Genomic DNA, 24,332 nt, shown 5'->3' on the forward strand with positions numbered 1-24,332 from the left:
TTTTGCTACCATGGTACAGGTTTACTGAGCTGCCTGTGTTCCTTCTGATGATGCTCAGGTTGGTTAAATTTAATAGTTTGTAAAATTTAATATCAGCCTTAGCATCCTAATATGGTTCAAATGGCTCTGAGTTTATGGGACTTAACATCTGTGGTCATCAGTCCCCTAGAACTTAGAACTACTTAAACCTAACTAATCTAAGGACATCACACACATCCATGCCCGAGGCAGGATTGGAACCTGCGACCGTAGCAGTCGCGCGGTTCCGGACTGAGCGCCTTAACCGCTAGACCACCGCGGCCGGAATCCTAATATGCATGGCTATGTGAATACACTCCTGGAAATTGAAATAAGAACACCGTGAATTCATTGTCCCAGGAAGGGGAAACTTTATTGACACATTCCTGGGGTCAGATACATCACATGATCACACTGACAGAACCACAGGCACATAGACACAGGCAACAGAGCATGCACAATGTCGGCACTAGTACAGTGTATATCCACCTTTCGCAGCAATGCAGGCTGCTATTCTCCCATGGAGACGATCGTAGAGATGCTGGATGTAGTCCTGTGGAATGGCTTGCCATGCCATTTCCACCTGGCGCCTCAGTTGGACCAGCGTTCGTGCTGGACGTGCAGACTGCATGAGACGACGCTTCATCCAGTCCCAAACATGCTCAATGGGGGACAGATCCGGAGATCTTGCTGGCCAGGGTAGTTGACTTACACCTTCTAGAGCACGTTGGGTGGCATGGGATACATGCGGACGTGCATTGTCCTGTTGGAACAGCAAGTTCCCTTGCCGGTCTAGGAATGGTAGAACGATGGGTTCGATGACGGTTTGGATGTACCGTGCACTATTCAGTGTCCCCTCGACGATCACCAGTGGTGTACGGCCAGTGTAGGAGATCGCTCCCCACACCATGATGCCGGGTGTTGGCCCTGTGTGCCTCGGTCGTATGCAGTCCTGATTGTGGCGCTCACCTGCACGGCGCCAAACACGCATACGACCATCATTGGCACCAAGGCAGAAGCGACTCTCATCGCTGAAGACGACACGTCTCCATTCGTCCCTCCATTCACGCCTGTCGCGACACCACTGGAGGCGGGCTGCACGATGTTGGGGCGTGAGCGGAAGACGGCCTAACGGTGTGCGGGACTGTAGCCCAGCTTCATGGAGACGGTTGCGAATGGTCCTCGCCGATACCCCAGGAGCAACAGTGTCCCTAATTTGCTGGGAAGTGGCGGTGCGGTCCCCTACGGCACTGCGTAGGATCCTACGGTCTTGGCGTGCATCCGTGCGTCGCTGCGGTCCGGTCCCAGGTCGACGGGCACGCGCACCTTCCGCCGACCACTGGCGACAACATCGATGTACTGTGGAGACCTCACGCCCCACGTGTTGAGCAATTCGGGGGTACATCCACCCGGCCTCCCGCATGCCCACTATACGCCCTTGCTCAAAGTCCGTCAACTGCACATACGGTTCACGTCCACGCTGTCGCGGCATGCTACCAGTGTTAAAGACTGCGATGGAGCTCCGTATGCCACGGCAAACTGGCTGACACTGACGGCGGCGGTGCACAAATGCTGCGCAGCTAGCGCCATTCGACGGCCAACACCGCGGTTCCTGGTGTGTCCGCTGTGCCGTGCGTGTGATCATTGCTTGTACAGCCCTCTCGCAGTGTCCGGAGCAAGTATGGTGGGTCTGACACACCGGTGTCAATGTGTTCTTTTTTCCATTTCCAGGAGTGTATGTGCGAGTAATTCAAAATTTTTTTGTCCTGTACCATCTGTTTGGTTGGTAGGACATGTTCTGAGGCATCAAGGGATCACCAATTTAGTACTGGAGGGCAGCGTGGAGGGCAAAAATCGTAGAGGAAGACCAAGAGATGAATACACTAAGCAGATTCAGAAGGATGTAGGCTGCAGTAGGTACTGGGAGATGAAGAAGCTTGCACAGGATAGAGTAGCATCGAGAGCTGCATCAAACCCGTCTCAGGACTGAAGACCACAACAACAACAACCATCTGTTTCAGATCCGTCTCGAATGTACGGGTATATTTTTGATAGTTACCCCGTATCCATTTTTTGTTCTACTGGCTATGTTAAGGGCCCCTTTAGTAAATTAAATACCGTGAGAGATTGATAAGACTAAATTGCCGTCTTTTGTGAATTGTGTGAATGTGTTAGAAGTTTCATGTTTCTTCTTTGTGAATATCCATGGCAATATCATTTTTTCAATCGTGCAAGAAATGCCATTTTTTGTGACTATCAATCACATCTTTTCTTGATTCTCGGCACGATTCCGAACTTGATCCATTTACATTAGTTCAACTCACTCCAAAGACGTGATTTGTATATTAATGTTTTAGGAAGATGTAACAAATATTTGGGTCAGTGGTAAAATGCAGTCTCACAGTATACGCGGATTTGACCCCTTTTAGCTACACGGTGTTTGCAGTAAATGAAACTTCCTACCTTAAAGATGTGCCCGGATTAGCAAACACGGTGGATTTTTAGCAAGAAATGTCTGAAATCACATTCCCTTTGACAATTAGAAGCAACTTGCTTATTTCACATCTTCCAAAGATATCTTGTAGTCGTTTCCCCGCTTGGTTTCTTCTCCGTTGGTTGCGACCTCTAACGCTTGTGCCAGAAACAGTGCATAGTAATGGGACAAGTGGGTAGGCTTAAATGCTGAGTATTATAACAATCGTAATGTGATAGCATGCATACTAATTTTATTTTATTTCCCTAATCGCAAAATTAGTAAAATGATTTGTAGAGCCAGTCTATCGTTAATATTCGTCACAAGATTTCCGGTCATTTATCATTAGTTCCCGAGCACTGCAAAAGTCACAAAAATGCTTCACACGATTTTAGAATCAACATGACATCGCACAAATATGTTTTCTCAGGCAGCATTAACGATTATATCTGTCTTTATACGGAGTTGCAGTTCACACACTAGTTCCCATGTTGCCGTCTCGAAAACCGATCGTAGGCTCCCATGAATCAGCACACATCGCACAAGTGCGTCATCCGAGGCAATTTATCAACAAAATATTCCGGATTCGTGTATTACCTGCTCGGAAACCGATCACAGATTCGTAGTGAGCTGTCTGAGCACTTTGACGCCTGCGCTCTCAGGGAGGGATTGTGATTGGTCCATCCTTTCCAGCAGCAAGGACTGACAGTGACTAAAATTTGTAATTGGCATTTTATGATGAATTGAGTGGTATTGAAATTATTGTTGACGAGTTTTCAGCGCAAGTAACGTCATCAGCACGACTGGAGCTGTATATTAATTTTTAAACACTAAATATAAATAATAAAAGATTTTCTTCTTGACGCCCAGTGTGGTAGTGGATCGCCACTCTCTCTCTGTCTCATGTACGGTACGTTACGGCTCTTGCTCTCCCGTCTGTTATCACGCTATGTGACCATCTAGGGCGTCGTTGGACGAGTCTGTCTTCGCTAGCCTCCCGTAACAAAATCCTCCTATACTATGCTCTAAAACATAGCAACAAAAATATGTAACAAATTTGGACAGTGATATGTTATAAACACTACAAAGGGGTTGAATTTGACTTATATGAACTCCAGGGTAATCCTTGAAATGTCACATACCTCTGAGCTTGTGTGTTAACATTTTCCGAGGTATCAGTTGCCCTTATAATCAGTATTAAAGCTATTATTGGGCATACGTAATTTTATAAAGTCATACCGTCCACACAAGTCTAGTAGGTCGTGAAAATAACGTAGCCGGCCGGGGCAGCCGAGCGGTTCTTGGCGCTACAGTCTGGCTCAAAATGGTTCAAATGGCTCTGAGCACTATGGGACTTAACTTCTGAGGTCATCACTCCCCTAGAACGTAGAACTACTTAAACCTAACTAACCTAAGGACATGACACACATCCATGCCCGAGGCAGGATTCGAACCTGCGACCGTAGCGGTCGCTACAAGTCTGGAACCGCGCGACCGCTACGGTCGCAGGTTCGAATCCTGCCTTGGGCATGGATGTGTGTGATGTCCTTACGTTAGTTAGGTTTAAGTAATTATAAGTTCTAGGGGACTGATGACCTCAGCAGTTAAGTCCCATAGTGATCAGAGCCATTTGAAAGTAACGTACGAAAAGAAAACTAACCATTTCCTGGCCAAGACGCCCTTGCCAAAGATTTATTTTGATAACTTACATAGTGCATTGTCATTAAATCCCCAATTTTTATTTGTCGTCCCTACTCAAGAGGTTATTTCATTGTTCCTACATATGCAAAAGTGTTAGAAACACTCGCTTTTTCTTTGACGTCCCTGTACAGACTTTTTTTTATTTAGATGTATAGTATTCGCAGTGCAATGTCTTAATCTTCTTGAAACCACAGCACTTTGGCACTGGCTTCATATTGAAAGTCACCGCGAGATAAATTTTGAGTGGCGACAAATCAGGCGAACGTGCAGGCTAACTGATACGGCCTTCACGCCCTATTCAGCGACCATCAAAGACTTGCGTCAGCGTGTGGGGAGCGAGTGGTGAGCTGCGCACTCGTCCTTATTGCACCATCCACATCTACGTATTTCAAGTTGTTCTTTCATTAGGAGCGCCGGTAGCACTTTTCTGCGAAACTGGATGTTTTTTTATCTGCTAAAGTTTTTTCAATGAAGCAGGGACCAGCCATGTAATTTTCAATAATCCAGCAACAAATTCCACAACCACCTCCTGTGTTGTTCATCCTACGTCAGCCAGTGCTGATTCTAAGATGCCCAAATTCATGCATCTCCTGCAATTCCGTGGGTGAAGTGACACGTAATGCGCATGGAAACTGTCTGAGCGTAATTGTGAACAACTGATCCCAGAGCCACCAACAATTTCTCTGAATCTAACAAGTGGATTATGACCAACAGCAGCCGAAAATCTATTTCTTTCGGTTTATTCATTGCAGGTTTGCTCCTTAGTCTCTGCGAAATATTCCAGTACCTTTCCAGCAAATATTTTTTGCACATTCGCTGAAATGTCATTTTTGCTGGACACAGCCTGACGTGATACCTTTGTGTGTACAATTCACCTGTTCTCTTCTTGCTGGACGCAGCCTGACGTGATACCTTTGTGTGTACAATTCACCTGTTCTCTTTCCTTCTGCAGTCTCTGTAAAGAAGTAGTACACCTAATTTCTCTTGGCTTGTGAAGGAAAATTTTTTTTTTTTCTAACTGAACACAGTCAACACACAAGAGGAATGCTACATTTCCTCAGTCTCCCTCTTACACAGGTATCGCAGCGATGCAACTCTGTGTTTCCTCCGTACCCAATATGATGCATTTCACGAACTTCCACATCGGACAGCAGACGGTTTCATTTTCAGAACTGATAAATCCTAAGTCCTAAATATTGCAATTTCTTCGGAACTACAAATCGGATTTTGAAGTGTGAAACCCCGTCGACTTCGTCTCTTTTAGAACTGCGACGCTTGCAACACAAATTACCATAGTTCGTCATTTAGTGATTACACTAACACAGATCATCTGTGTAAAAAAAATGAATTACAACTTTTTACACGGTTCCAGAAATATTGCCGGTCGGAGTGGCCGAGCGGTTCTAGTCTCTGCAGTCTGGAACTGCGCGACCGCTACGGTCGCAGTTCGAATCCTGCCTCGGGCATGGATGTGTGTGATGTCCTTAGGTTAGTTAGGTTTAAGTAGTTCTAAGTTGTATGGGACTGATGACCTCAGAAGTTAAGTCCCATAGTGCTCAGAGCCATTTGAACCATTTTTTGAACCAGAAATATTCGAGGCCCAGTATTAGAGATCCAGTATATCTGAGGCGAACATCCGGTAAGTAGAGCACGTGTGAAATGTTTAATGTTTTCTTTAGGTTAGACTAAGGTCGTGGATCCCCAGACGAAAATCCACCATTTCAGAAATAAACTGTTACAACCGATAGAATATAAAATATGGGAAACGATAATTATGAAATACTAGTAAACCACAGCTGTGGCCAAGTCCAAAATAATAGTAGGAACCGACGGATGGTTGAAACTGGAAGCAGTAAGTACGAGAATTATCAGCAATACGTGCTACATATATCGGAAAGATAGATTTTACTTTACAGGATGTAGAGAATTTATAGCAACAAACAGAAAAATTAGTTTCAATGTCAATCCGTTAATGAAATCACAAGGACACGGCTAATGTGGGGTTGTGGGCTGAGATTAATGATAGGATGTTTGAACTGGCAGACACATTAAATTATGATCATAGCCTACATACTAACCACGGAAATACCCCAATCATACCGTGGTACTGGCGGATTAGTTTCATTTGCCTAATATTACCTCGTAAACTGTGCGTGTGTTACCTGCAGAAAAGACCAACAATTTTGCGAGACAGTAGTGACCAATTGATTAGACAACTGTCTCAAACAACTAGTTTGTGTGCGAGTGTAAGGAACGTAGGGAAAAACACAATATAGTTGCAATTTGTTACACATTACCAAGCCTTACGGCAATGCACTTGCATGTTCTTTCTGTTATTCGTTGCTCGTACATAAACTGTGTTAAGATACCCCACTATTAAATAAATAATTATTTATCTGTATTTCGAATTATGTACTTTTCGGTTTACTTTTAGAGTCTGATCTATTGCTATTCAACCGCAATGCAGGCATAAGTTATTTTCTCGCTCTTAGTAAATAAAGTTAATGACAGCGAAAACAAGTGTCAAATAGAAGTAATAGTTGGACAAAATAAGTAAATTATCTGCGTCTGCCACCTAAATCAGCTTGGGGCGAATGTGTGAACCAGCGATGGGAAATCAAGGCACATGTCTCAAGCAATTCGACTCGATGCATTTATCATAAAGAATGCGTCATGAGACTGTCAAGATTGTAGACACGTTCCTGATGTTAATATTCTGCGACCTAAAGAGTTTGAAGATGACAACAACAGGCTCGGGCGATGTACGAAATGAGCCAAAAAAAAAAAAAAAATGGTTCATATGTCTCTGAGCACTATGGGACTTAACTTCTGAGGTCAGCAGTCCCCTAGAACTTAGAACTACTTAAACCTAACTAACCTAAGGACATCACACACATCCATGCCCGAGGCAGGATTCGAACCTGCGACCGTAGCGGTCGCGCGGTTCCAGACTGCAGCGCCCAGAACCGCTCGGCTACTTCGGCCGGCCGTTTACAGATTAACAGTCACATACGAATAGTCAATATTAACACCACCAACCGGGCATCACACATACTGCTGACGTCACAGCTAATCACTGTTTACCAGTTGAATCTAAGATGATTTATAGATCTTCATAGATCGATAGTTCCAGCATCTTAAGATTATACAGCGTGTCCCAAAGACGAATGATCAGGGATAAGACAGGAACTATCATTTGAAGCAAAAATTTCTACAAAGCGGGATCTCTAAAATGCATACCTTAAGATCTATGAGCACTTCTTCGTCTTCGCTACTGTGAAACACATATCTTCTATCGAAAAAATGCTCGTGGCTCTTCAGGTATGCTTTTAGAGCCCATGTTTGTAAGATAATATTTTCCTGTTTTGGTCCACACTATCTCCTCCTGAAATATGGAAAGCAAAGAGCTTGGAGTAAAAGAGGTTTGTTTCACAATATCGAAGATGAAGAAGTACTCGTAGCTCTTAAGGCATCCAGTTTAGAGCCCATATGCTTATCAGACATTTTTGCTTCGAATGATCTTTCCTGTCATGTCCCTTAACGTTGTCCTTTCCTCCTGGGACACCTTTTACATGTCGTACATCATATGTAGTAATGAGTAAATGTAACAAAATTTTTTATACTCGTATCATTGCTGATTAGGTAGCTAGAACCTTTTTTTTCACTTGGCTTTCAGTAATTCACATTTATTGACGCGTTTCGAGAGTACCTGATCACCTAATGTCTAAGAAGAAAGATGAAATTCGTCGTACATTGTCTTGTGTGAGCTAATTGCTCTAGAGTACAGCTGCTCCAGTGCCAGTCAAAACAGTTTACCTAGCTGCACGTTACATCCAACAGCAGCTGACGCGTGTTACAAGAACAGTCACGGTGACACCAAGAAAATGCATAAAAGTAGCGACTCGCAAACACACATACACGTTTCTGTGACACAAGCTACAGCCAGATATTGTACACTGCTTCCGCCCAACAGTTAATAGAATAAGCTATACTTCGGTCAAAAGTAAGTGCAACAACAAGGTAGCAAGTATGGAATATGGAATGTCACCTGCCGCACACTGTATGAAACACAATGAATACAGGTTCCAATAACTTCAGGGAAATAGTGACATAGGAAAGCTATACAAAATAAGATGAGAATATTATGGTTCGATCAACATCTCATTTAACTAAGTAAGATAACAGTCGCTTTTACAAAGCAACAAGAAAATGCACTGAATTAAAACCACGCTGTACACAGTGCACAATTACGTGACAATTGGTAAGTCTGTATATATATTGAAACCATCCCGTCTCCTCTATATCTCTTGTGATACGCAACCTTTCCTTCTACAGTAAGCTATGAAAACTTCCCTCAGGATTTCTATCTCTTGCTTAATAATAACAAATGAAATCTTCCCTTTGAAATTCATTCTCTTTCTCAATCTTCACATACAAATTTAATTGCTGCTTATTAAATTGTTCTGAGCACTATGGGACTTAACATCTATGGTCATCAGTCCCCTAGAACTTAGGACTACTTAAACCTAACTAACCTAAGGACATAACACAACACCCAGTCATCACGAGGCAGAGAAAATCCCTGACCCCGCCGGGAATCGAACCCGGGAACCCGGCTGCTTATTAAAAGTGATTTTCTGATTATTTCGACGAAACATAGAATGTGTCGTCGTCGTGGCCCTCAGTCGTTATCCGCAATAACCTAAAACTGTTCCTTACCGTTATACTGTTACTGGATCGCCATCTGACTGCTACATCGAACTACGATATGAATATACTTACTCTGTTTTACTATACATTATTAGCTGCTGGTGGGCTGTCATAACAAGTGGCTGTATTTATTACCAAAGCTGACCTTATTCTTTAATAGCAAAGCTGACGTTATTCTTTAACTAATTTGACTAACGTTACGTAATTCATAGTTAAACTTTTTCTTGAGAACAATAAAATTTTGCAAAGTTTTACGTTGATGGTTTTTGGGATGGATTATAATCAGTAATGCAATATTACTTGCAAAAATTAATTATATTCTGAATGAAATGATTTTACAAGCGTTCAAATGGGACTTACTTTTTACAATAAGATTACAACTAGCATTGCGCAAACATACCTTCAGTAGTCTTGAGTTTCTCAAAAAAATAATTCAATAATATTAGTTCATCTTGTGATAATAGTTAGCTGATGTCTCTGTACATCCGCTTATAATCTCTTGTAAATCATAACTGGTAGCTGGCAGACACACCGCTCCTCTCAACCTCTCGCTCCAGACCTGCTACCGACTCGCTTCACATCTCACTTATTACTGACTTCCTACGAAAGCTAAAGTGCGGTCTCTCCCGCCAACAATGCTTTCTGGTGCAGACAATCCCTGCTACCATTACAAAATGTATCATTGCGCGGTCTTCCCGCTCTTTTCTTAAAATGTATCCATACGCTGTCTCTCCCGCCCTATTTAAAATTATATCAATGTGCAGTCTCTCCTGCCAACAATACTTTGGTGAAGACGTTCCCTGCTACCACAATTATTTCCAACATAACAAATATTAATTATTGCTACTTAATCCTATTATTAAAATATAAACATATTTCATAAATTGTGGTTTGACAATAGACAATAGAAATATATACGTCTTACAATATGAAGTGTCTATGTTTTTATGATATACTTTGTTAATAGTTGTTTCAATAATTCTGTGTATCGTATTTTTATTTCCAGTGACGAATTCATGGAATTTAGTGTTCCATTCCATTGGTTTTATGTCACCTAACATGATGTAAATATTTTAATATAAGTTTTGACATTGTCTTACGTATGTGCTTTCGTTAGCATGTAAATCAGGTAACAGGATTGTTACAGTCTAATCTTGTAATGCTTGCTATGTGTTCTTCCAATTCGTATAAAGGAACCTGATGATGGTCCGTGGACGGAAACCGATTGTTCAACAATAAAATTTTATCTGCCGCTCTTGGCGGTAAATCATGACATTCTTCTAATATTTACGAGTTGTGGGGCACTAACTTATGAAAATACCATCTCTGGATGGGTGTGCAGGTGAACGCAGTGTTAGTGTAAGAACTACTGCTTAGGGGTGTGGTTATCGAGTCCAATGCGTATCGACGATACACGTCTGTCGCGGTCACAAACTCGGCTTACTGTGGCAGTTGCGCGCAATCGATACGCAGCTTCAAGCGACGGCGTTGTCGGGATATATGCCGCCACTTCGGCTTAAAGTTAATATGGAAACCACAATTCATTTACAGAAACGAATGACACAGAATAAAACCAAGTTTTCGTAATGTTCGAAAGCAAACTCTTTTTATTGTTTATTAAAACGCGAGGTCAACAGTCATTACGTTTGAACGCTTTAACGCTTTCAGCCGAAGAGTTGGCGCCGCAATTAGAGCAATTAATTACTGCACAGGACGTCATTGATTCAGTTCACCCCCCATCCCACCTTACGGTTTTCTCTTTTCAGATGTGTTAATAATGTACTGATTTGATGCACAAGCTCGTAGCGTTTTTCTAAGTTCAAGAAACACAACAGATACACATAACAGAGACTTTAGTCATCAATAATACGTTCTCCTTCACTATTAACAACAGTTTGCGAATGCTGGGAAACTTTTTTATTCCGCGATTATAGAAATCACCTGATTTTGAGGCAAATAACTCGTCGAGCCATGTTCGGAGCGCATTTTCATCCGAAAAGGAAACTCGGTGAACGTTAAATTTTGTACATGGCTGCAGGTTCAGAGACCGTGAATAGTTACAATTGAAAGAAAAACAGCCCTCGGTCAGTATTTTTAACAAATTAACCTGGTTTCAACACTGCTAGGAGTGTCTTCTTCAGAATTTAAGACAAAGAATGGTCTATATTCTATAACATGGTCATAGAATAATGACTAAAGACGTATGATAGGGTATAAGTACGGAATCATCGTAAACGACTGACGGTACTTATATGTCATTTATAAAATAATAAATATGCCAAGAGGGCATTAGTAATTTAAGATAAAAAAAACTGTAATGGCGAGCCACTACGGGTTGCTCGTTACTTGCGTGGTGCAGGTTGCAAAACGGACTGAGGAGCCCGCGTTAACATATGCGGCCAGGTGAACATGGCACTGCAACGAGCGCGCCATCTAGTAGCCGTAGATACAATTCGGCTACTTCACATTGAAATATAGACAGAAATAATTATAAATAAACAGTAATTGGTAATAATGGAAAGCAATGTTTGTTTGATAGTAGCACACAACATAATATTTTGTCTACATCAAAGCTTATAACAGTAAGATAAAACATGGAAACATCATTATGAAAATGTAGATAGGATTGAATGACATCTTGTAGAAAGCAATATTGACGTGAAATGCAACCAAGAAACGTTTGATAATTGCAAAACATAGGACTACCTTAGAAGGAAAAGAACATTTCGGCAACCTGTACAAGGAGACCCGAAATCAAATATCGAGTAACGGCTTTATACCGCTGAAAAAATTTTTGTTATGTAGCTGTAGCCGTTCGTTAACGATGAGGCTATCATTTCGAGCAAAATGCTTGTTGTTGTTGTTGTTGTGGTCTTCAGTCCTGAGACTGGTTTGATGCAGCTCTCCATGCTACTCTATCCTGTGCAAGCTTCTTCATCTCTCAGTACCTACTGCAACCTACATCCTTCTGAATCTGCTTAGTGTATTCATCTCCTGGTCTCCCTCTAAGATTTGTACCTTCCACGCTGCCCTCCAATACTAAATTGGTGATCCCTTGATGCCTCAGAACATGTCCTACCAACCGATCCCTTCTTCTAGTCAAGTTGTGCCACAAACTTCTCTTCTCCCCAATTGTATTCAATACCTCCTCATTAGTTATGTGATCTAGCCATCTAATCTTCAGCATTCTTCTGTAGCACCACATTTCGAAAGCTTCTATTCTCTTCTTGTCCAAACTATTTATCGTCCATGTTTCACTTCAATGCATGGCCACACTCCATACAAATACTTTCAGAAATGACTTCCTGACACGTAAATCTATATTCGATGTTAACAAATTTCTCTTCTTCAGAAACGCTTTCCTTGCCATTGCCAGTCTACATTTTATATCCTCTCTACTTCGACCATCATCAGTTATTTTGCTCCCCAAATAGCAAAACTCCTTTACTACGTTAAGTGTCTCATTTCCTAATCTAATTCCCTCAGCATCACCCGATTTCATTCGACTACATTCCATTATCCTCGTTTTGCTTCTGTTGATGTTCATCTTATATCCTCCTTTCAAAACACTATTCATTCCGTTCAACTGCTCTTCCAAGTCTTTTGCTGTCTCTGACAGAATTACAATGTCATCGGCGAACCTCAAATTTTTTATTACTTCTCCATGGATTTTAATATCTACTCCGAAGTTTTCTTTTGTTTCCTTCACTGCTTGCTCAATATAAAGATTGAATAACACCGGGGAGAGGCTACAACCCTGTCTCACTCCCTTTCCAACCACTGCTTCCCATTCATGTCCCTCGACTCTTATAACTGCCATCTGGTTTCTGTACAAATTGTAAATAGCCTTTCGCTCCCTGTATTTTGCACCTGCCACCTTCAGAATTTGAAAGAGAGTATTCCAGTCAACATTGTCAAACACTTTCTCTAGGTCTACAATTGCTAGAAACGTAGGTTTGCCTTTCCTTAATCTAGCTTCTAAGATAAGTCGTGCATGAAACTCTCTAATTCCGTACTTACACCCTATCATACGTTTTTAGTCATTATTCTGTGGCCATGATATAGATTATAGACCATTCTTTGTTTCAAATTCTGAAGAAGACACTCCTAGCAGTGTTGAAACAAGGTTAATTTGTTAAAATTAGTGACCGAGGGCTGCTTTTCTTTCAATTGTAACTATTCACGGTCTCTGAACGTGCAGCCAGGTACAAAATTTTGCGATTCCTACCTGTCCAAGCATCCAAGGTTGCCACCAAATATAAATCCTTAAAAAAGAAAATACTAAATACAAGTATGCCCATTAATTTTAATAAACAATGTGAAATAAGTGGTTTATCCCCTACCTACGCGAAAGCTTATATTAACTTTGCTGTTTGTAAGAAAAATCCTAATTCCTTCAGACCTTTCATGAAAAATCTCTGTTGCTTTCATAGCGAAAAATATCCTCAGAGTACGCTTTAAAAAAAGCAGTCACACTTTTTACAAAAGAATTCTGAAAAAAACAAACATTACTTTTACACTAAATGAAACTGTCCTGCTGGAAAAAGGGCTGAAGTATGTCTCGCCCAACTTGTCAGATCGAAAAAGTGCTTGCGGATCTTGCAGTTGGTCTCGATAGTAAAAATGTAGATAATGCTTGTTAAATTCGTATTGCTTATCACGAAGCCAACATTTTCATGAAAAATACAGCCCCAGTTTATAACATTACGCATAATGATAGAAAATAAGTCGTTTCCATTAATAATAAACGTAAAGAAGCAGAAGCCCTAATTACTAAGTCAGACAAAGGGTGCTCTTTAGTTATTGCTTATAACTCTAAATATATTTCCAAAACCTTAGATTTTTTAACGAAAATAATATTTCGGAAATGCACGAGGATCCGTCTCCAGTTTTACAAAAAGAGGTCAGGACAGCCATCAACAGCGCAAATTTTCTACTCAAACCATTTCAGAAGAAAACGTCCATTAACATGAACCCTCACCCCTCAAAATTTAATATCCACAAATCTAATCATCCGATACCCCCGATATCTAATAGTATGAATAGTGCATACCATGATCTGGCCAAATTTCTTCATGAAACTCTGAGAAAATCATTCGTTTTTGTGAACAATTTTTCCGTTCCAAATAGTCACACTTTAGTCCAAGAAATAAAAGATTTAGAATGCAGTTCAGACACCAAGTAAGTTTCTTTCGATATTAAAAATCTTTATACTAACGTCCCCGTACAGGAAACGCTTACAATTGTAGAAAAAAAATTACATCAGTTCAAAAAATATATATCAGATGAACAAATCACAGAGTTCATAAATCTCATCTCAGTCGTAGTCACGTACAACTATTTTGAATTTAATGCACATTTGTACCAACAATCCGACGGTCTCGCTATGGGAAATCCGTTAGCTGGTATCCTTGCTGATATTGTCATCAACTCCATAGAAGAAAAAATTTTTAATTGTTTTCCAGCTGCGTCACTAGGCATTCTTTCTTATTCCAGATACGTTGATGATATTCTAATCATCTACGACGGTGTTGACAGTATCTTTAACCTATTCAATGATCTTCATGAGAAAATTTCTTTCACTATGAAAATGAGGCCCGTCAATTAAATTTCCTTGCCTTGACGCTTACTATAGAAACAAATAAAATTTCTTTCAAGATTTTTCGTAAAGTAACATATACTGACCAGATCGTTCCTGCATCTTCTACTCATCCATAATCGCATAAAAAAGCCTTCTTTCGTTCTGCTGTTCACCGAGCCATTTCCATCCCACTCTCTAAAGAAAACTTCAATGACGGAATCAGTTTACTTAAAACAATAGCACTTAACGAGTAAAAACCTAACATAGTAAATGACGTCCTTAAAAAGAAAACTGCTAAAACATTTAATACGCTAGGCGCTGCTGTTATCGAGTCTAACTCAAAAAAATATTTCTCTATTTCTTTCGTGGGGCCTATCTCTTACAGAAACAACGCATTATTCGAAAGAAATACGATTGAAACGTTGCTTTTTCTACTAGTAACAATTTGAAAAAAAACTTCATTCATAATTTACATTCTTTGCGTTCCCTTTAGAAAATTCTGGTGTCTCCAAAATTGTCTGCGATACTTGCTCCTCTTACTATATAGGACAAACAGGACGTGCTTTCACTACCAGATATAAAGAACACTAGCTAAGAAAAAATGGCACTAGCCCCCAAAATTCATCTTTTGCCGACCATCTTCTAATTACAGGTCATTCATCTAAAGACATCTGCGATAACAACATTTTGCACACCGAAAAGAAGGGGCGTAGACTAGATATTCTAGAAGAATTAGAGATTTTCAAGCATTTTGCTCGAAATGATAGCCTCATCGTTAACGAACAGCTACAGCTACGTAAAAAAAAATATTTTCAACGGTATAAAGCCGTTACTCGATATCTGACTTCGGGTCTCCTTGTGCAGGTTGCCGAAATGTTCTTTTCCTTCTAAGGTAGTCCTATGTTTTGCAATTATCAAACATTTCTTGGTTGCATTTCACGTCAATATTGCTTTCTACAAGATGTCATTCAATCCTATCTACATTTTCATAATGATGTTTCCATGTTTTATCTTACTGTTATAAGCTTTGATGTATACAAAATGTTAGTTTGTGTACTACTATCAAACAAACATTGCTTTCCATTATGTACCGATTACTGTTTATTTATAATTATTTCTGTCTATATTTCAATATGAAGTAGCCTAATTGTATCTACGGCTACTAGATGGCGCGCTCGTTGCAGTGCCATGTTCACCTGGCCGCATTTGTTAACGCGGGCTCCTCGCAAGGGAACCTCCCCATCGCACCCCCCTCAGATTTAGTTATAAGTTGGCACAGTGGATAGGCCTTGAAAAACTGAACACAGATCAGTTGAGAAAACAAGAAGAAGTTCTGTGGAACTGTGAAAAAATAAGCAAAATGTACAAACTGAGTAGTTCATGGCAACATATACAACATCAAAGACAACTCAATAGCAGCAGTGCCATGGTCTCGTGGTAACGTGGGCAGCTGCGGAACAAAAGGTCCTTGGTTGAATTCCTCCATTGAGCGAAAATTTTTATTTTTTATTTTCAGTTTATGTGACAAACTCTTATGTTTTCACCACTTTTTTGGGAGTGATTATCACATCCAAAAGAAAACCTAAATCGGGCAAGGTAGAAGAATCGCCAAGTGTACAAGTTAGGTGGGTCGACAACATATTCCTGTCATGTGGTGCACATGCCGTCACCAGTGTCGTATAGGATATATCAGATGTGTTTTCCTGTGGAGGAATCGGTTGACCTATGACCTTGCGATCAAATGTTTTCGGTTCCCATTGGAGAGGCACGTGCTTTCGTCTACTAATCGCACGGTTTTGCGATGCGGTCGCAAAACACAGACACTAAACTTATTACAGTGAACAGAGACGTCAATGAACGAACGGACAGATAATAACTATGCAAAAATAAATAAAGTAAAATTTTCACTCCAGGGAAGACTTAAACCAAGGACCTCTCGTTCCGCAGCTGCTCACGGTACCACGGGACCACGGCGCTCCTGAGCTCACATTGCGCATGATGTTGCCTATGTGGCCCATGGACTACTCAGTTTGTATATTTTGCTTATTTTTTCACAGTTCCACACAACTTCCTGTTTTCTCAATTGATCTGTGTTCAGTTTATCAAGGCCTATCCACTGTGCCAACTTATAACTAAATCTGAGGGGGGTGCGATGGGGAGGTTCCCTTGTCAGTCCGTTTTGCAACCTGCACCACGCAAGTAACGAGCAACCCTTAGTGGCTCGCCATCACAGTTTTTTTTATCTTAAATTACTAATGCCCTCTTGGCATATTTATTATTTTATAAATGACATATAAGTACCGTCAGTCTTTTACGATGATTCCGTACTTACACCCTATCATACGTCTTTAGTCATTATTCTGTGACCATGCTATAGAATATAGGCCATTCCTTGATTTAAATTCTGAGGAAGACACTCCTAGCAGTGTTGAAACCGGGTTAATTCGTTAAAAATAGTGACCGAGGGCTGTTTCTCTTTCAATTGAGACATACCTCTAATTCGCTCTTTTAGTCTGTTGGTCATTGTAGCATCATTCTGCCACTACAAACGGGGATAATGTCTACTGTGGTAAATTACTACCGTTTGACTTTCCCCTTAGGGCACGGTAGTCCTGCGAGGATATTAAGCAATATTTTCTCTCTAAATGTGTTAGTGTGGGGTATAGATCACAAGACCTTAGTTTTCGAAAAAACGCGAGGTCAACAGTCATTACGAATGAGCGCTTTAATTCGTTCAGCCGAAGAGTTGGCGCCGCAATTAGAGCAATTAATTACTGCACAGGACGTCACTGATTGAGTTTACCACCCTCCCACCTTACGGTTTTTTCTTTTCCGATGTGTTAATAATGTATTGGTTTGGTGCACAAGCTCCTAGCGTTATTCTAAGTTGAAGAAATACAACGGATACACATAACAGAGACTTTAGTCATCAGTAATACGTTCTCCTTCACTATTTACAACAGTTTGCGAATGCTGGGTAACTTTTTGATTCTGCGATTATAGAAATCACGTGATTTTGAGGCGAAGAACTCGTCGAGCCATGTTCGAAACGCATTTTCACCCGAAAAGGAAATTCGTTGAGCGTTGTTCGATACAGAGCGGAAAAAATGAAAATCGGGGGGGGGGGGGGGGGGGTGCAAAATCAAGTGAATAAGGTGAGTGTGGAATATTTTCCTAATCCTTCTCATGTATGGTGTTTTCTGTCAATCTAGTAGCGTGCAGGCGGGCGTTATCGTGCAGTAGCATCACTTCACGCAGTCTTTCTGGTCGTTCTTGGACTGCGTCTGCAAGACATCTCAGTTGCTGACAAAAATGTCAGCAGTGATTGTCACCGCTTGGGAAGCATTTCGTAGCAGACCACACCATCGCCGTTTCACCAGATGCATGACATTATTTTTTGTGGATGCGGACAGGTCTTTGTACGGGGAGCCTTGGGCCCAACCATTCCTGTATTTTCTTTAACATACACCATCTGTCGTCACTAGTAATTATACAGGATAGGAATAGTCGGTGTTGTTCACGCGCCAGTTGTTGACGAGTAAACAGAAGTGCGCATATGGCCACCTGCTGTTGAGTGCGGTACCCATACTCCTGATTTTTGGACCTTCACTACTGCATGAAAATGTCACACGATGGTGGAATGATCACAGTTTATCACATTTACCAGTTCTCGTGTCCAGTGACGTGAATCATTGTGAATTAACGCGTTTAAACAATTTTCATCAAATCCCGAAGGTCTTTTTGTACGTGGAAAGTGACTAAAATCAAAATGATCGTCCTTAAAACGATAAAACCATTTGTCATGTTCTGTTGAACACCATTGCCTCCATACACGGCGCAAATGTTTCTAGCTGCCTCCGCTGCTGTGACCCCTGTACTGATGGTTGGTTGGTTTGTGGGGGTTGAAGGGACCAGACTACAAAGGCCATCGGCTCCTCCTTCTACTGAACTCGAACGGAAGAGTATGTCAGAAATGTTCCTCTGTCTCCACTTGGCATCCCATTTTTGTTGCGTCTACAGCTCCATTCACTATATCCAAAAAACAAAATGACAATGTGTAAACTCAGATACCAACACTGACCTACAAACAATGAATAGCAGTCGATAAATAAACCCATAGCAACCGGAATACCAACATGCAAAACAAAATCGCAACGATCTTATGCACCTACGTAATACTTTAAAAATCAGAAAATTGACATTTTGCGTAATAATTATAGGCTAATATAATAAAGTAGGTAATAATAATACAATCTGCGGTTATAGGCAGTCATAAGGGATATCGTGTCGTATGTTCATTCCGGCAGTTTCTTATCATTAATGACACACACACACACACACACACACACACACACACACACACTCGATATTTCTTGAAAATGATACAAGTTCCTTTTTCCGGCGACTATCAGCTAAAAGAAATATGCATTCACCAAAGTGTATCATGTTCAACAAGTATGGTGCTAAAGGTTTATGTGCTGTGATTGCTTTTATGATATTTAATATCCGACGAATTATCAAGACGAATATTAAGAAGTGGTATTGCCTGACCAATATAAACTGCTGAGGTCATCGGGCTCTAGGTTTACACACTAACTTAACATCGAACTTACACTAAGGACAAAACGCACACCCATGCCCGAGGGAGGTCTCGAATCTCCGACGGGGGAAGCCGCACGAACCATGGCAAGACGCCCAAGACCGCGCGGCTACGCTGCGGGGCGCAGCTGAACTTTTTTAAAAGAGTTACTTTTGGCTGGTCACCAATCAGTGTGTTACGGAGCATCGAAATTGGTAGGTCGTCAGTTGCAGCGTTCCTTTGCAAATTTCAATAACAATCTAATGTGCCTAAACATTATCACCACCTGCGTAATAGCATGTTAGTCCACATTACAGCAGCTATTCTGTGTGGCAGGAATCCAGAAAATCCTTGTTTGGTTTACACACGTATGTGGCACCAGATTTGTACGCACAGGCCACGTAATTCCCATAATTTACAGGCTGGTTGCTTCTGAACATGTAGATTGCGCCAGATAGCGTCCCAGGTGTTTTCTTTCGTGTTAAGAACAGCATAACTTGATGGCCAAGATATCTATGTCATGATTATGGACCTCTACGGTACGTTCCTACCAGATATTGTCTTTCACCCTGACTAAAATTACTCAATGAAAGTTTGCAATAGATGTTCAAAATTAATGCTCGCCATAAAAGTGGAATTAGTCACCACTTGCCACGCGGAATTGGTAATTCACACGGACGGCACACTAACTGTTACTCTGGCAAATTCTAAGCGATCCAGGGCGCTGTACAGTCCTCGCGAGTTCACTATCCGTTTTTACCGCAAAATACGCGCTTTGACACAGTTCGGCTCCGACGTCATCCGAGGCAGAGCGCAATCCGACTTTTAACACACGTGGATCTCATAGTAGCTGAATGCGAAGTGGACCTGCTCTACTGCCTCTTGGACGATATTTATACAGGTGCCGGAGTGGACGGCCGAGGGAACAGCTGTTGTCTACGGCTATCTGCATACTGCAGCAGCCTCCGAACGACCGCTTTCTCGGGCACATAATCTTTAATAACATAGTGACAAATCAATTCAGAAACATCTTAATTTTTGCTTGTATACAGTTAAGTTGTTTGAAATCACCGAAAAAGTTTCAGCTTGCTAGAATGAAAACTTTGCCTTCTAGAATTTTTATAGTGGAGCTAACGGTAGATTGTTACTTCTGAACGATATCTTTACTAGAACTTATACCGGCTGTTATTAATATTGCGACTCTCAGATTTGGTATAGCTCTATAACTTGGTATGTTTTATCACCCATTTTAACCAATATTCTCTATCATTAAAATCACAGATATTTAATCTACAGCCGGCCGGTGTGGCCGAGCGGTTCTAGGCGCTACAGTCTGGAACCGCGCGACCGCTACGGTCGCAGGTTCGAATCCTGCCTCGGGCATGGATGTGTGTGATGTCCTTAGGTTAGTTAGGTTTACGTAGTTCTAAGTTCTAGGGGACTGATGACCTCTGAAGTTAAGTCCCATAGTGCTCAGAGCCATTTGAACTTAATCTACAACATTTGGGTACATTTTAGTTACAAAATTAGTTTTTTCTTTAATGACACAAAACCTACGAGAGGTGGCTTAACGTGATCTTTCGGTTATTATTTTTTTCGGGTGAACTGAAGCATAAAGCAAATTTTCATGTTTCTAAGTCCACCATTTAGCGCCTCTGATTTTTCGTAAAAAAGTGGATTCCGGCGTCAAGTTTTGTTATATGGTTTTGAAAACCTGCACCTCTTATTTATGAGCTCTAACTGCATATTCTGACCAAATTATGGCTTTCTAGGTTCTTTACTTAGCGCCACTTATTTTTCTCTTGAAACGGCATTTTTACGTAAACTATTAAGTCTAGAACATAAAGACTTGGTATTTGGAACATTATAACACTGAACTATATTTTAACAAAGTTTTAAACATAAATTTTTATTTTTAATTTCATACTTAATTGTGGTGCATACTTGCGCGCTACGTGCAGATGCGGTAAAGTGACGTGGCGCTACTAGCAGTGAACTTGGGTAAGTCCCGCACACTCGCTCGCCTCCGTACCCAACACATGATACAGTGCTTGCTTTGCTTCACATTGATCGGAATGCCATCTTCTGTGCAGAACACGATCGACATCTGTCGACAGTTTGTCTGATTATGTCGTGGATTAGACACAGGACATGGAAATAGCTGTTTGTTGCTTTAATTCTGGAAGCCAGTGTACTTTCCTTACCACGTCACGTACCTACAGCACACGAAATTGCATTCGGTTTCGTCGTGGGCAGTAAACATAATGTTGTGGCTCATATGTAAGCATTATAAAACATCATGCGTGCTGCTGCTATGTTAACTGAATAATCAGCTTCAGATAATCTTCGCCCTTCTGCTAGACTGCAATAAAAATTTATGTATTATTATTATTATTTGTGGAAATTAGACTCATCCCACACGTATGGGTAACAGCAAATGTTACCGCCAGTTTTGTCATACTTGCCACCGCAAGTGATCATGGTTGATTTACAGAGTAAATACTTTCGTATCTACTGCGGAAAGTTAATTGAACATAATCGGAATAGAGGATGCAGTCTATATCGTACTTGTGTCTTATGGCAAGTAAGAGAAAAAAAATAGTTGCAACTTAACTTGGAATCGAGCGCCTGCCTCCTTTACACAGCTAGCCTACTGGCTGACCATGCAACTTCAATAACAACGAACGAAATTTTCCCTGTTAAAAATCGATGTAATGTATCTTTTGCAATAAAAACCTGCTTAATTTGTATCAAAGCTTTTAGTCTACTAATAATAGGTCTAGAATACAGGCAGGTCTATTTTTCCTCAGTATTTCAAGTACTAACTCCTCTTCGGGATGTGCTCAAAGTAATCCGGTAAAACAGAAAGCTGCTGCATTCACTAGCGTCAGTGTGATTTTTCTCCTGCTGGTATCTTACGGCCAAGTGGCAAAGAAAATTGTCCCATATTCTTTCGACTTACGTCAAGCAGTTCTGCTAGTCAAGAGCTGGTGGAGAGCGGTGTTTCCAAATTTACGGCCTCTCTTTCGTTTGGTTCACTACTGAAACCTTTTGTTCATTTTGGGACCAACGTACACTTCGTTTAGGTCAGGCAGCTCCATAAAATATTTGATAGGATCATCGTACGTACGATTTAATTAGCTGTAAGTTCTTCAGATTTGTTGTTTGTGAGGTACGGAAAAGGGGCGATAACTTCAGAAATATTATTTTGTATAATAAATGTTACATAATTTTTTGATTCATTTCTTCATTGTGCGTGCATCGTTTGATTTCCCATATACATTGAATAGTCGTCCTGAATAGTGTCTTCAAAATTTTGTGGAGTATATCCATACACACGGTGATTCTCTGAGCTGCCGGCCGAAGTGGCCGTGCGGTTAAAGGCGCTGCAGTCTGGAACCGCAAGACCGCTACGGTCGCAGGTTCGAATCCTGCCTCGGGCATGGATGTTTGTGATGTCCTTAGGTTAGTTAGGTTTAACTAGTTAAGTTCTAGGGGACTAACGACCTCAGCAGTTGAGTCCCATAGTGCTCAGAGCCATTTGAACCATTTTTTTGATTCTCTGAGCTGTCAAAATAACAGATAAAACTGTAGCTGAAAGAGACACATGTGAACAATTTGCTTTGGACTTAAAAGCGTGAAAACAAAACCAGTATTTAATGTTACGTGGTTTTATGTGAAGTGAAGGTGAAGAATGAGTAGTGTGACACGCAATAACTTAATACCTCTACTTCATGTACTTCATATCAAGGGAAATTCAATTTTATTAAGGCAACAGATAATAATTGCACACATAATATATTAATTGAAATAGGCGGCGTCAGCAGAATGGGCGTATTTAGTCTTGCCTTGTCTTACAACGTAAACCGTGAATGAAGGTCACTTCAGGAGATTAAAATAAGTATATCAGAGAACACAACACATACCTTGTAACGAGAATATCGAAGTTTCTTATTGCTTCCGAAGTGGTATTACAGAAATTCTTCCACTCTGGGTTGGTCCATGTGATGGTGTTGAGTCCAGGAGCCAGCAGGTTTGTCAGACGAACCAACTGCGGTAGGAACAATGGTCGTACTTCCAGCTTCACACGCTGCACTGCTGTCGTGAACTGATTCAAAAGCATCTGGAAAAACACAGTCTTGTGTCGTACTGCTAGTTGGTTACGCTCTACAGCTATGACACTTTACAGAAGCTACATTCTTTCACTCAATGAATATCAGCAGCGTTTATTTAGCACAACACAACTTACAGCTGAGCACATATGAAAGTACACTAACAATACAGAACTTAGTGAAAAATTAGATGTTGAGTATCACTAAAGTTCTAAATGAATACCCCAGCAAACAGCGAAACGTGTAGGTACAGCTGAAAAATAAAATCAAATTAATACTTAAAATAGAGCCAGCATTTTGCAAGTGCACATCTGTAAAATTAAAATCTGCTGCTGGTTGACATTCAATACCGTGTTGCTCCATTTCGTGCAACTGAACTCGCTTGGACCCTCCTTGGCAAGCTGTCCACTAGGTGGTAGAAAGCCGGCCGCTGTGGCCGAGCGATTCTAGGCGCTTCAGTCCGGAACCGCGCAGCTGCTACGTTCGCAGGTTCGAACCCTGCCTCGGGCATGGATGTGTGTAGTGTCCTTAGGTTAGTTAGGTTTACGTAGTTCTAAGTCTAGGGGACTGATGACCTCATATGTTAAGTCCCATAGTACTTGGAGCCATTGGAACCATTTCTGAAGGTGGTAGAAAAGTAACTGCTCAAACACGTCACATTATTCGACACTGGGGCCCCGGAAAGGCCATCCATCATGTGAGGAGTGTTCCTACGACGATACACTGCAAGTTTAAACGGATTCCAAGTACGCAGCGAATACTGCAAGATCATTCCTGTCTTGTCTGCCTGCTTAGCTGAGTGGTTACGTGCGTGCCTCCCATGCAACGGGTCCGGGTTCGATTTCCGGCCAGGTTGGAGATTTTCTCCCCTCGTGGACTGGTGGTGTTCTCGTCATCATTTCATCCTCATCACCGGCATGCGAATCGCCCAGTGTGGCGTCGACTGCAATACGACTCGCACTCGGCGGCCGAGCTTCCCCGGATGGGGTCTTCCGGCTGGCAATGCCATACGATCATTTCATTTCATTTTCTCCTGCAGTATTTGCTTAGATTTGTCAGCTAAAATTCGATCTGCAGTGTACCATACCAAAAGAACCACCATACAGCCAGAAAAGTCTTCCGAGGAGACGTTGTAACACCATAGCTCTTAAGCTGTAC

The 24,332-nt window shown here is 41.3% G+C and overlaps 1 protein-coding gene across 1 annotated transcript in view; it reads right to left on the reverse strand.

The window, feature by feature from the left end:
• Positions 1-24,332, reverse strand: part of LOC124722180 (dynein axonemal heavy chain 5) — an 843,802-nt gene that overhangs the window by 659,130 nt on the left and 160,340 nt on the right. Inside the window, exon 18 of the mRNA XM_047247380.1 lies at positions 22,989-23,185. Within this exon, the coding sequence (XP_047103336.1) occupies positions 22,989-23,185 (197 nt within the window). The remainder of the gene's footprint in view (positions 1-22,988; positions 23,186-24,332) is intronic.

Source organism: Schistocerca piceifrons, chromosome X, assembly GCF_021461385.2.
Source record: "Schistocerca piceifrons isolate TAMUIC-IGC-003096 chromosome X, iqSchPice1.1, whole genome shotgun sequence".
NCBI lineage: Eukaryota > Metazoa > Arthropoda > Insecta > Orthoptera > Acrididae > Schistocerca > Schistocerca piceifrons.